This window comes from Phoca vitulina, unplaced genomic scaffold (genome assembly GCF_004348235.1).
Source record: "Phoca vitulina isolate PV1807 unplaced genomic scaffold, GSC_HSeal_1.0 scaffold21, whole genome shotgun sequence".
In the NCBI taxonomy this organism is placed as follows: domain Eukaryota; kingdom Metazoa; phylum Chordata; class Mammalia; order Carnivora; family Phocidae; genus Phoca; species Phoca vitulina.
The window spans coordinates 11,209,014-11,221,927 of NW_022589724.1; the positions used below are offsets into that span (position 1 = coordinate 11,209,014).

At 51.0% G+C, this 12,914-nt stretch overlaps 1 protein-coding gene across 1 annotated transcript; it reads right to left on the minus strand.

Moving 5' to 3' along the window:
• Positions 1-7,579: 7,579 nt before the first annotated feature.
• On the minus strand, positions 7,580-11,184 carry CUNH9orf152 (chromosome unknown C9orf152 homolog). The gene is made up of 2 exons (XM_032418645.1): positions 10,992-11,184; positions 7,580-8,106 (listed from the first exon to the last, which is right to left on the minus strand). Exons 1-2 carry the CDS (start codon positions 11,182-11,184, stop codon positions 7,580-7,582), a joined length of 720 nt encoding a protein of 239 aa, XP_032274536.1.
• Between the last annotated feature and the right edge of the window lie 1,730 nt (positions 11,185-12,914).

A 12,914-nucleotide genomic window follows, 5' to 3' on the forward strand; every position in this document is an offset into this window, starting at 1 on the left:
CTCCGTTTCTGTGTGCACCACCGCTCATGGTTTATGATTTAGAATTATGATTATAGCCCATGAGTGGTGCCTGTTCAATGTGGTTGAGCTTTACTTACCCTCCGGAAGAACAAAGCGTGTGACATTCCTGTGTCTCTGTCTCTTTTGTCGCCGTGCAGAGCCTGGTAGGCAGAAGCTGCTCAGTACCTGGAAAAGGTGCGTTCTCTCTCCGTAAGCAGACGGTTCACTTGCTAACCCACAACAGCCTGGACTCAGCAGGCAAGCACACTCGGGCTACTCAGCCACAGGCAAGGGGCCAACTGGAACAAAGGGGAGGGGGCTCTGTTCCCTTTCTATGGGGCTTCCAGGGGTGACTTTTCATCCCTGTTCAGCAAAGGCTACCAGGACTGCCTTTCTTTGGGCCGGAATAGGAAAATGGGACCAAAAGTCAGTAAGCAATGCTTCTTACGTGTTACAGTGGTTCAGTCTCTCCAAAACCGGTAAGCAATTCTCCAACGTCTCTATGCGAGTGCTTGGAACACTGACAGGATCTTTTTTTGCTTAAATCTAGAAGAGGAAATCTACCAGTGTGACGCATGCATACCAATCACACATGAAGGCAGGGGACAGCCTGTACCATGACCCATGAGACGGCATCAGAATCACCTAGAGGACTTGCTAGGACACACTGTGGGGCCTCACACCCAGAGTTTCTGGGTCAGCAGGTCCAGGTGGGGCCAGATGATTCTCCTTTCTGACCTGTGCCCAGTAAAGCTAATGCTGCTGGTCTGCGGACCATGGAGCTGGGTGCTCGGCTGGGGTAACACTGGTAACCCCAATCGCTCCAAAGTTAATCACCCTGAAATTTTTAAAGTGTCTATATAACACTCTGAAAATAACTCTTTGGCCACACTCCTCATCCCTAGAGAAATACCACAGAGAGTGGTCTCAGGAGCATTTTTACCAAACTGCTCTAGGCCCTTGCCCAGAAGTGTTCTTCATCGTAATCATGGAGTTCATCCTCGTCTGTGGATGGCTTCTGGTTCATCTCAAGAAGAATCCTGAAATTACAGAACCCTGCGGTCAGAAGTGACCAATATGTTTCTGGTTCCATGTACGGAGAAGGGCACACAGGTGGGCCCTCGAGGCAGTCCAAAGTGTTCTCTCCCCACATAACTCTACCCTAGCACAGAATACAGTTGGGTCTGCATATCGGTAAGACGATCAATGATCCTTCTGGTCGACTTTCTTTTTCAGAGAGCCCCAGATGCGGGGGTAGATCTTCCCACCCACAAAGCTAGTATGATACAATAGACATGGGCTACAGAACAGCCCCCCACCCTTGCTCCCCCATAGAACAGTCTCCCTTCCCCGCTCCTCCTCCTTAGGAAGTCAAGTAGAAGAAGTGTGAGACCCAAAGGAGAAGGGACATGAAAATTCAAATGCTGTGCTTGGTCCCACAGAGAAGCCTCTGTCCCTTGAGTAACTTTGAGCCTCTGGTTTGCAATCCATGTGGTCCTAAGGTAGTGGGTCTGAATGCTGACCACACATTAGAACCACCAGGGGGAGCTTTCAAAAAGTGCCCCTGCTCAAAACCAGCTTGTCTAGACAGACATCTGTAAAAAAAAAAAAAAAAAAAAAGGAGGGGGTGAGAATTTAACAAAGAGAAATGAAAACAAAGGACATGTACAAAGCACAATACTAGCTTTATTCATGATGGCAAAAAATGGAAACAGGACAATGGGAAAATATGGTTGGTTACTGGGAAGAGGCTGAAGGGAATTTCTAGAATGCTGGAAACGTTTATCTTGATCTATGCTGAGTGGTGTATGTGTGTGTATCTATCTGTGAAAATAGGTGTGTGTGTGTGTATGTCTTTAAGATATACACTAAAGATTAGCTTACTGTCCACATCATATATGTTTTATGCCTTGATTAAAAAGTAAAATATAGAATATCAATGCTCTGGCCCTAGTCCAGAGATTGTAATTTAGTTAGATATTCTCCAAGTCCCCTGATGATTCCCTTGTGCAGTCAGGGTTGGAAAGCACTGTCTTCAAGAACAGGGCCAACCCAGGTACGTGCCTAAGGTTGGAGGGGCAAAAGTGGGCCCCCAGCTCACGTATGGGCCAACTCACCAGGGTTTACCACAGCGAGCACTTGTTTTGAGTATCCTTTGCACACACACCTTTTGGGGACTGGTGGTGGTCCTTGGCTGGTCAGGGGTCTTCCCATCGATTTTGTCAGCATGTGGTAGAGCTCAGCAGAGAGGAGCTTGGGATCTGGGGACGGTCTCCCCTGGTCCTAGGGTTGTGAGTATGGCCACATGTGCTGTGGGCAGAACCTTAAAAGGAGTGAGCAAGGGTCTAGTATTGGGGGAGAATCTGGCAAGTGGAACCTGAGACTGGCAGGGGCAGGTATCCACGGCTGGGGCGGGGATGGGGACGGGCTCTCTCAGAACCCTCCAACCAAGAGAGCACTGCTTTTCTTGTGAAGGGGAACAGCTCCCGCATTGGGACAATATTTGCTGACCCAGCTCTCACATTGATTCTGAGGGCCAGCTTGGGCTTAAAAACACTTGAAGTTTGGGTTGGCAGAAAGTACCCCCAGCACCTTTTTCCTTCCTTCTTCCATTTCTTGGCCAAGGCTGAAAGGTTGGCATGCTGCCCAGCTTTGGTTATGATCCTAGAATTGGGGAATTCAGGGGGTGGATTAAAACAGCCAGGTGGTAGATTCATCAATGAACAGACAAAGGGGAGATCAAAGGATTAAAAATACATAGTGGGTGTATTGTCTTCCTGGACAGAAGTGAAGGGGAAATCTTCATGTAACTGCCACAAACCCAGGGCCAAGGAATAAAATTAAAATGAAATGTTCAATCCCTTGAATACTGTTTCTAGGAATCATATTGCTCATTAGCTGTGGAAGAAATGTAATCACAGCAGTAAGGAAAAAAATCAACTTCAGGAATTTATGTGCAGATGGAAAATGTTGATGGTGGGTCAGCTGGGTCTTTCTAAACAATAAGGAGGAGACCTAAAGGAATGTTCATGCAAAGTAGGGATAACCAATGCCTGGAAGGCTGGGGCAGGGTTAGGTGTTAAGAAGCAGAGTATTTAGAAAAAGTCACAGGGTTCTCTCTGGCCTTCAGATAGAAGTACCAATTTCACCACTGACAGTTTTCAAGTCAAAAATATTTTGAAAGGATTTCCTAGCTATGATGATATAGAAATAAATGAAGGGAAGGAATCAGAAGGAAGCAGTCTAACATAGTAGTGTTAAAAGATAAACTGAGGCATAGTAAACATTTAGAGTTTATTTGAGCAAAAATCGATTCAGACCAGTTAGCCCCAAACTAAAGGTGGTTAGGGGTGCCACACCAACAGAGCTCAGGGAGAGACTTTGGTACAGCAGACAGGGAAGCAAAGTGAGGAAATTATTGATTGGCAATAGCCCAACGCCTAGTTGGTTGTGTGTGACTGGTTGTCCTTAGGTTTCAATTCTGTAACCTGAGGCATTACGGGTGGATTTGGTTTGCTTCTCTTACAAAGGGGGTGGCAGGGCATACACATGCAAAGATGGCTCCTGCCTGTGTGCACAGGCCCCAGCGGGGCCAGCAGAGAGTAGATGAGACTGGGACACCTGGTAAGGAGAGGTGGACCTCTGATGCAGAGGGGGTGGGAGGGCTGGAGCTAGGGGAGGGTGTCCCTCATCTGCAGGAGCCTGTGGGGCCCCCACCTGTCCACACCAAGCCTACAGACCATGAGCTAGGTCACCGTAGACAGCCAAGGGAAGAGAGACCCAAAAGACAGCGCAGCCAATCACATAAAGAGCCTTCTGTGCTCTCTGTGCCTTCCACCCTGACGCCAAATGGCTGTACCCTCATAACGAGAGAGGGCTGTATGAACAAGGAGACCATGCCCCCCAACGCTGGCCTTAAAGGTATGTGCTCCCCGGCTGTGCTGGGACAGGGAGGGAGGTTGGTGGGGTCTAACTCGAGTGAGAGGTAAGACCTGGGATGAAAAGTTAGGGAATCAGGCTGAGGTGGCATGAGGGGAGGCTGCCTCCTAGTGGGGATGTAACAGAATTGCCAGCGAATGCCAAGGACCCTCCTGTCCTGGCTCCTGCCCCCAGGAGCTATTGTCCCCTCATGTCTAACTCAGCCAGGGTCATGTCTCCCAATGGCAATGCTGAGACTGGAGCCTGGAAGACTGAAGCCTGTCACCAGCAGCCACATCGGGGTGTCCTCTCTGTGGTTGGAAGGCTAGGAGACCCAATGCGGGACTCACAGTGTGAGCTGGTTGGTCTCTAGTTCCCGAGAACCTTCCTCTGCTAGCACCGTGGAGAAGAGGTTAGCTCCAGTCCTGCCCAGCACAGGAGAGAGGTTGTCAGAGCTGTGGGTGGTGTGACAGCCCAGACTAAGCTGAACCCTTTGCCCGAGCAGGTGTGCCAGCCCATGTGGTTGGTAGAAGCATGAGTGTGATTGAGCAACGGAGGGATGGTTCTGTTCCAATGCTCTTGGTAGAAGCAGCCTTGTGGGAAGAGGAAGGATTCCAAACCAGCCCTGCTCTTGCCCTCTCTCCCTTCAAGTTCTCTGAGGGGAACACTTGATCCTCAGACCCACCCCCAGCATGAGAACAGCTCAGTCCCAGGGAAGGTCAGGCTTCTGGGGCAAAGGCACCTCCCTGTCAGGTCAGCCTCGATGGCAGGCAGGCAGTTGGCTCTGACCTGAACTTGCTGACACTGACCTGGTCTGTTCTTGGCTGAAAAGTTTTCCCACTCGGGCATTGCCTCTTGGACTCTGGCCTTTTATTATTATTACTGTTGTTGTCGTTGTTATTTTTATTTATTTATTTGAGCGCAGGGGAGGGGCAGAGGGAGAGGGAGAGAGAGAGAATCTTAAGCAGACTCCCCGCTGACCATAGAGCTGAACCCAGGACTCGATCTCACGACCCTGAGATCATGACCTGAGCTGAATCAAGAGTCGGACGCTTAACTGACTGAGCCACCCAGGCGCCCCAGACTCTGGCCTTTTAAACCCATCCTCAAGAAAAAGCAACTTCAGACTGAGGAACGTGGATCTAGAAAAGGGATTTGTGGAAGGCTAGTCAGGGGAGTGACCTGGGCCACATCTTGCCTCTCAAGGTCTGTGACTCCCCAGCACCCTGGCTCTCCTTTTCTCCCCAGTCAGGGTCCTGCTCTTCAGTGTCCTTCACTGCCCCTCCTCCCTCTTCCCCACCTCTCCTAAAGGATTGGAAAAATCCTTAGAGATTTTTCAAGTAAGTAAATTATGCATTTTCAGGACTCATTCTGGACCCTGCCTTCTTTCTATACTCTGTAAAGGTCAGCTGGCGTGCCCTCGTCCTGTTCAGTACCTCCACACACTCATGCCACTTAAATTCATGTCCAGCCCAGACCTATGGTCTCATTTATCCACTGGCCCATTCGATATCTTCATTTGTGTGTCTCACGAACATCTCAAACTCAGGATCCCTCAAACTGAACTTCTAATCTTCCTTCAGTAAATCCTAATGACTCTAGCTCTAAAATACATATCCAATGTATCCACTTTTTCCCCGTCTCTTCGGCTCCTACTCTTGCTTGACCAGCATCTTTCCCACTGAACTTGCCTTGGCCATTTTTTCCCTGGTGTTGCCTCTTAATGTGCCTCACCTCATTCTCCAAAGAACAACCAGAGTAATCTGGTTAAACTGCAAATTAAATCATTTTAGTCTCATATGTAAATCTCTTAATGGCTACTTACTGTATTCAGAATGAAATCTAATACTGTACTATAACCTGGCCCCCATCTGCCCGTGCTAGCCATTAGTGCTGCTCCCCTGTGCCTTCCATTTCTTCTCTCCTTCCAGGCACATGGGATGATTGCATACCCTTGAAGTGAAGATAGGACCACAAGACTTGCTTTGGGCAATGAAATGTAAGTAGAAGTGATTTGAAAGCCAGTGCGTGACTATTAGTGCACTTTCTTCTCCTGCTACAGTGATTAGGGAAACCAGTGCTGATACTCTAGGTGCCATGAGACGGAAGCAGCCTGAGCTCCCGGCAGTACATGCAGAAGAGGGGCCCTGGGAAGTCTGCCAAAACCCACGTGGACTTTTCATGAGTGAAGAAAAGCTCCTGTTGTGAGCTTGGAGGGTTTGTTTCTGCAGCAAAACATAGCCTATCCTGACTGATACGTTGTAGAAAGAGGGGTTACTTGTGGCAGTCCTCTTTACAACAAAGCAAAGGACAAAGGGTTTTCAGAAAATGTCCTTGTTTTTCATTAGACTAGAAAAAAATTAACAATGGCTCTTACTGATTATTCACAGAAGGAATTGCAACAAATCCCCAAATTGGAGTGGATTTCTGGGTGATCCAAGAAGCAGGCACATATGTATTTTTGGCAAGTAATGACACACCTAGTTAACCACTCTGGGTGTAGATGGGCAAAACTGGATCACCATTGCGGAAAAAGGAGGAAAATATAAGTGAAACTTTACAGAGAGATTATCTGATGTGAGGGAAAGGCACCTTCGGTGTGTTTAAATATCATTTAAAGGTTAAACATTAACCAGGAAAGACCTACTTTCTTCCCATCACCCGGGCAGTAACACCTGCTTCACTTTGTCTTAAGTTTAACATATCCCAGGAAGGATCTGAATGCTTCAAACTTGGCTGAAAAGGAAGGAGTTTGTGGGGGATACATATTTTCCAAGCAGGAGTATTTCCTTGTCTCCTGCTCAGGCTCCTCTTAACCATATATCTTCAATGACCGGCAGTGTTTAATAAGAACTTAATTAGGAGAGAGAGAGTGAGAGAAAGGGAGGGAGGGTGAGAAAACAGACAAACGGGATGGATGGATGGAAGGGAGGAAAGGAGGAAGGGAGGGGAGATGAGAGGGAAGGAGGGAGGAAATACACCTGTAATGACATTGGAACGTGCAGTCTCAGTGGAAGGGGAAGAGATGACCATCCTTCCTGAACACCCCTTAAACACACAAAACAGTAGGGTTTTGTTTTTTATTTAAACCCACAGTGACCATACTTTGGGAGCCTCAGTTGAAATGGTATGGTCACTACCAATGAATGTAGTGACTTCTCAGCGAGCTGGCCTCCAGACACAGTAACCAGAAAAAGGCAATTCTCAGAGCTCATCTCCAGATCATGTGAGAAATCATTAGAAGATATTGAAAACAAGACTGCCCACACCCGTTGGCTCCAGGGCCCTGCTAAGGCATTCCTTTGGCTAGGGTGCCGGTGTTATGCTTCAAACTTCCCATTTCTAGGGACGGAGATGTCCTACTGGACCTCTCCAAGGAACGGGCATCTAGAGCTCCATAGTCATGTCCTTATATACAAGCACAGTAGGGCCACATTGATCAGACAGCACTCTCTCATCCTAGACTGTGTGAGATCTGGCCTAGCCAATCTCTTCTTTTTTGAAGGACAAGACTGTGTGTCCACCATGAAGTTCAAAATCCCTACAACTGAGTCAGTCCCGTTCTTGCTCATAGGTAGAAACCCGAGTCGTGGCTCCACCTACTGGGTTCTTTGATGAGGCCACTGATGGTTTCAACAGATATTTGGCTGAGTAGAAGACTTCAGGCTGGGCCATACAAGCCCAGGTTCCTGGCAGTTTGAGAGATCCTAGGAGTTTTCCTTTGGGGAAATGGATAGTGAGATGGTTTTCCAGACCAGTGTGGGTTCTTTTTGGAAGGAGGAAGCTGAATGTCCTTATTTAAGCCAGATCCCACTGCGTTTATTTCGGCATTGCCCACTGGACATTCACGCTGGGCTGTTTGTAGGATGGTGGTCCCTTGCTGAGTCATCTGATTGTTTTCAAACAAGCCTGGGTCTCCTTCCTGAGGGAGCCTTTGCTCAGACCCCCTGAGCTTGCCCTTGTGTTTTACTGGAAGACTGGCCTCCTGGTGGAAGGTTTGGATGCAGCGGTACATCTCGAGGTGCGTGTGCCATGGAGACTCAGGGGCCTGGAGACAGCCTCCGTCAGCCTCCTCCAGCATCCCCTCTGCCTCCGGATGTGCCTCCTCCAGGGACAGCGAATGCCTTCTCTCCTTGTTAATCCAAACAGGACTGACCATGGACTCCGCAGGAACAGGCGTGTACCCTCCTGACAAAGCAAGGCACAGCAGGGTCACCACTGGAACGAACATGGGCAGCTCTCATTGGGGGGGTCTCAGAGCTTCCGAGCCGTAGGAATGCTATCCCAAAATGTCAAGGAAGCGAGGTAGTCAGTACACTGCATGTGTGCACATGGATCACACGTGATCCCACTTGCATATGCTCACACGTGTATACTCCCTCCCATGCCCACACATTCACACCCACACAAACGCTCTCTAACATACACACACTCATGCACAAGTATTCATTCATTCACCAAGTATTTATTTATTTATTTATTTATTTTTATTTATTTTTTTTAAAGATATGTATTTATTTGACAGAGAGACACAGCGAGAGAGGGAACACAAGCAGGGGGAGTGGGAGAGGGAGAAGCAGGCTTCCTGCGGAGCAGGGAGCCCGATGCGGGGCTCGATCCCAGGACCCTGGGATCATGACCTGAGCTGAAGGCAGACGCCTAACGACTGAGCCACCCAGGCGCCCCTCACCAAGTATTTATTGAGCACTTATTACGTGCCAGCCATTATTTATTCTAGGTTCTGGGAATATGGCAGCAAACATTGAGACAAAAATCCCCATCTTCACGGATATGTTCTAGTGGGGTAGAAAGACGTAAGCCAACGAATATATTATAATAAAATTGCAGGTGGAAACCAATGCCATAAAGAAAAACTCAAGCAGAACAGAGTTTACTAATAGACTCCAGTTCTTAACTGCAGTGAGGGAGTGACCCCAGCGTTCCGACTGAAAGAATGGGACGGACTCACATGCACACTGGCCAGTGGAAAAGAATACTCTTCACTTACGGGGTTTTGTGTTCTGGGGTTCCCGTAATGGGTTTACCGCCCAAGGTGGAGGAGGGAGGAGCTGCAGCTCCTTTTGGAGGACTGGTCCCTCGCCTTCTCCCATCCCACAGACCCTGTTCTGGGAACACATTTACAGCAACTCCTGCTTCTCCGAATTGGCTGCAGGGATGAGGACCCAGACCAATGTCTCTCTTCTTTCTCAGGGACCTGTTTTTACCACCTTGTGGCACACGACAGTTTATGGTCAACCTTGGTGGCAGAGAGGGTTGTGGGAATGCCTGAAAGGTGTTCCAAAGCCTGCAGTTAGTTGCCCCTGAATCCTCAGTGGAGCTCCCCTGAGCATTCCGGCATTTGTCACGGCGGGAGGCCCTGCATGCAGGAGGGGAGAGACGGAGGTGCTGAGGTATGAAGGCAGAGGGAAGGCCCTGAGCTCCGGGTCTGGGAGTCTGAGAGAAGCAGGACTGGTGCGGCCGTCTCTGCCAACAGTGGAGGGCCTGAAAATGTGTTCCCACTTCAGGACTACCAGATTTTTCTCAGCATGACAAACATGGACACCCTTACAAAAAGTCAGAATGTTATGTGCTTATTTGAGAACAGAGGGAGAGGGGACGTGATGGGAGAACGTAGGAACTAGTATCCTCTCCATTATGTCCACGTGGATGGGCAGGTCTTGGTTGCAGAGAGGAGCCTCCTTAGCTGTCAGTCCCAGCCTGGGGTCCGCAGGGGACAAGGAGAAAGACTAAGTGGGAGGGACACCTGGACCCCGACCCCCACATAGATACTGCTGAGTGGCTGACCTCGCCTGGGAGTCAGAAGTCTTCCCTGACAAAGCAGGGTCTGACCAGCCCTTCCGGCATTAACTTGCCTTAACTGACCACCTGAGGCTAGCTAGGGGGCCAGCGCACTGAGTTACAGAGTGTGGGAGAAAGAGCCAGAGGGAGGGTTGGGGCAGGGAGTGGTAAGTTCTGTGGGGCATGTCGACTTGGACTGTCTTTGGGATGTGCCCATTACATGGATCTGTAAGTCTGAATTGTGGGTCTGTTAAGCATGGTACTTGCATTAGATAGTGGTTTAATTTAATATTTGCTGAATGACTGAATGAATAAACACGTTTGAGGATGGACTAGGGCTTTAGGAACCTTTCAGTGTATACCCTGCAGAGATGGAGGGCTATTTGGCTGTGCCAGTTCAGTTCAAACAGAACCCACTGGCTGGCAACAGCCCAAGTAACGGGAGATGAGCACCTTCAGCTCCGGGATACCACTTTGGTCTCCAAAAGGCAGCACTCTTCCTGCCCCGGACGGTGATGTCCCTCTGGCCCCTGATTCCTTCCCAGCTGGCCTAGTGCTGGGCGGGCCACTCCATGAGTCCTGAAGTGTACAAATAACCACAGAAACCCCCAGGCACAGCCTTGATCTTCCCACCTCCCCTGACCCATTCATTCCTCCGTTAGAGGGAAGGGCTGGGATGGAGGCTTATGCTAACTTCCTCCAGGAATAAAATCTGAGTTCCCAGAGGGAAGAGGCATTCTCCCTCTGAGGCTTCTGTATCTCACGCCTCCTTGGAAGTTGTTTGAGACGGTGATAAGCAAGCTCCGTGAGCCAGGGTGCCTCCTGAGTCCCTGAGTCCCTGAGCCCCGCGCTTCCTCTGGCCCGCTCCAGGGCTGTCGGGAACACCACATCGGCTCTCTCCAGAGCCCGTTTCTCAGCTTTGCAGGAGGTGAGACCCAGCGGGGAAGAGCTCCCATCGCCCCACCTGGCCCAGCAGGGGGCCAAGCCACCGTCCACCAGGCAGAACAGTCTGGTCAGGTGAGAACATAAGAGCTGAGGCCAGGTAAGGGCCGGCAGCTGGCCAGATGCCTGCCTGAGGCCCCTGGAGGGGAACCAAGCCAAGCACAGCAGCCCGGAATGGGCCTCCCCGCCGTGCTCTGCTGGCATCCCTGCTCTTTCCCACCGGGAGGGCCCACAGAGCCCCGGCCCCACCCTGGCCGCAGCCCACCACCCATTGCGCCCCCCCCCCGCCCCCCCCCCCCCCACTTTTGCCCCCAGCACCTGCCCAACCCTACCATTCGGGAGCACCACCAGGTGGGCCTGGGCCGTCTGCTGCCTTCGCAAGCCTGCGTACTGGGCTCGCAGGACCTGGATGCTGAGCGGGGGCTCTTTCCCCGGGGCCTGCGTCCCGGAGCCCTCAGCCATGAAGCAAGACCCCAGCTGCAGGAAATGCGGCCCGGCAGGGCAGGGGCAGGGCAAGCCCTTCATCAGGATCCGGGAGAAAAGCAAACAGTGATGGGCGGGGCGTGGGAGGGGCGAGAAGGAGCAGCGGGGGAGGGGGGGAGGGGGGAGTGAGGGGGGCAGGTGGAAAGGTAAGGGGAAAATGAGGGGGAGAAAAGGTAAGGGGAGTGAAGGAAGGTGGAGGGGAAGGCAGGGCTAAGTGGAAAGTAGGGGAAGGAGTGAAGCTACGGCAGGGGGAGGAAGACAGGTGAGGGGAAAACGAGGTGGAGAGTCATGAATGAGGAGGGGAAAGGCAGGAGAGGGGAAGCGGGGAGGAGAAGGAAGAGTCAGAGGGAGGAGGAAGATTGGGGAGCAGGAAAAAAGGGGTCCCCAAGAGGGAAGGAAGGAACAGAGGAGGAAGGTGGTAGGGCAAAGGGGGCTAACGGGATGAGAGAGGAAGGAGGAGATCAGGGCAGGTGTAGGCAGGGGGAAGGAGGGACCTGGAGGGAGGGACTGAGGGGCATGGGGTGAGGGAGGAGTAGGGGAGAAAGAGCAAGGCAAGCACAGCTGCTCGGAGTCCTTCTGGGTGCCCAGGGAGGCCCTGGGCTCCAGGTCCTTCACTGCTCAATCCCAATGTTTAGAGTCTAATTCCCAGAGTTCCTATTTCCGGGCAGAGCCAGAGCCGATGCTGGGCTGTGCCAGGTGCCTGCTCAGCTCGCACCTCTTGGACTGAAACCTGGACTCTCCTCAGCAAACCCGTCCGTTTGGTTTGCCTTGGAAAAGCGCACCCTCTGCAGCCTCACAGAGCTGGTGCCTCAGGGATGTGCACGCGGCAGCCATGCCCGAGGGAACCCCAGCAGGAAAGGTGCCCCCAGGTCTCCACTCACGCACCACACACAGCCCATGAGAAAGCCCAGCCCCAAAGCCTGCCCTGGGGACAGAGCCCAGGGGAGCCCCAGCTCTCTGACATTTGCACCAGCCTCCTTGGTCTCAGCCTTCTCCAGCCAAGCAGGGAGCTGGTGTTTCTCTTACCCATGGCGAGGTGCGCCCTCACCCCTGCTGGCCAGCCCCACCGGCTCTATATCCCTTTGGAATCCTAGACCCTCTCTCCCCTGCACCAGCTTGGATCTATCCTTGTGCCATTTGGTCAACAAAGTCCCTTCCTATCTTGTCCTAACATGAGGCTTGCAGAGAACCAATTTCCCAACACCTCCAGAGGCCCTGGAAAGAGGGTAGTGGCTGAATTCTAGGAGCCGTTCTGGAGTTGAACTGCATGGGATCTAGTCACTGGGTGTGGGAGTGAGAGTAAATCTCCATTGGGCAGTGTGTTAGTTTTCTAGAGCCGCTATAACGAAGTGCCACAAACTGGGGAGCTTAAACAACAGAAATGTGTTGTCTTAGAATTCTGGAGCCCAGAAGTCCATGATCGAGGCATCAGCGAGGTTGGTCTTTTTCTGGGGACTCTGAGAGAATCTGTTTTAGGCCTTTCCCCTGGCTTCTGTTGGTTTGCTGGCAATCTCTGGTGTTCCTTGGCCTGCAAAAGCATCACTTGATCTCTGCCTTTATATTCATATAGTGACCTCCCTGTGAGCCTGTCTCTGTGTCCAGATTTCCCCTTTCATAAGAACAGCAGTTATGTTGAATTAGGACCCACTCTAAGGACCTCATCTTAACTCAACTGAGTTAAGTTACATCTGCAATGACCCTATTTCCAAATACAGTCACATTCTGAGGTACTGGGGTTAGAACTTCAACATATGAATTTGGGGGGACACAAT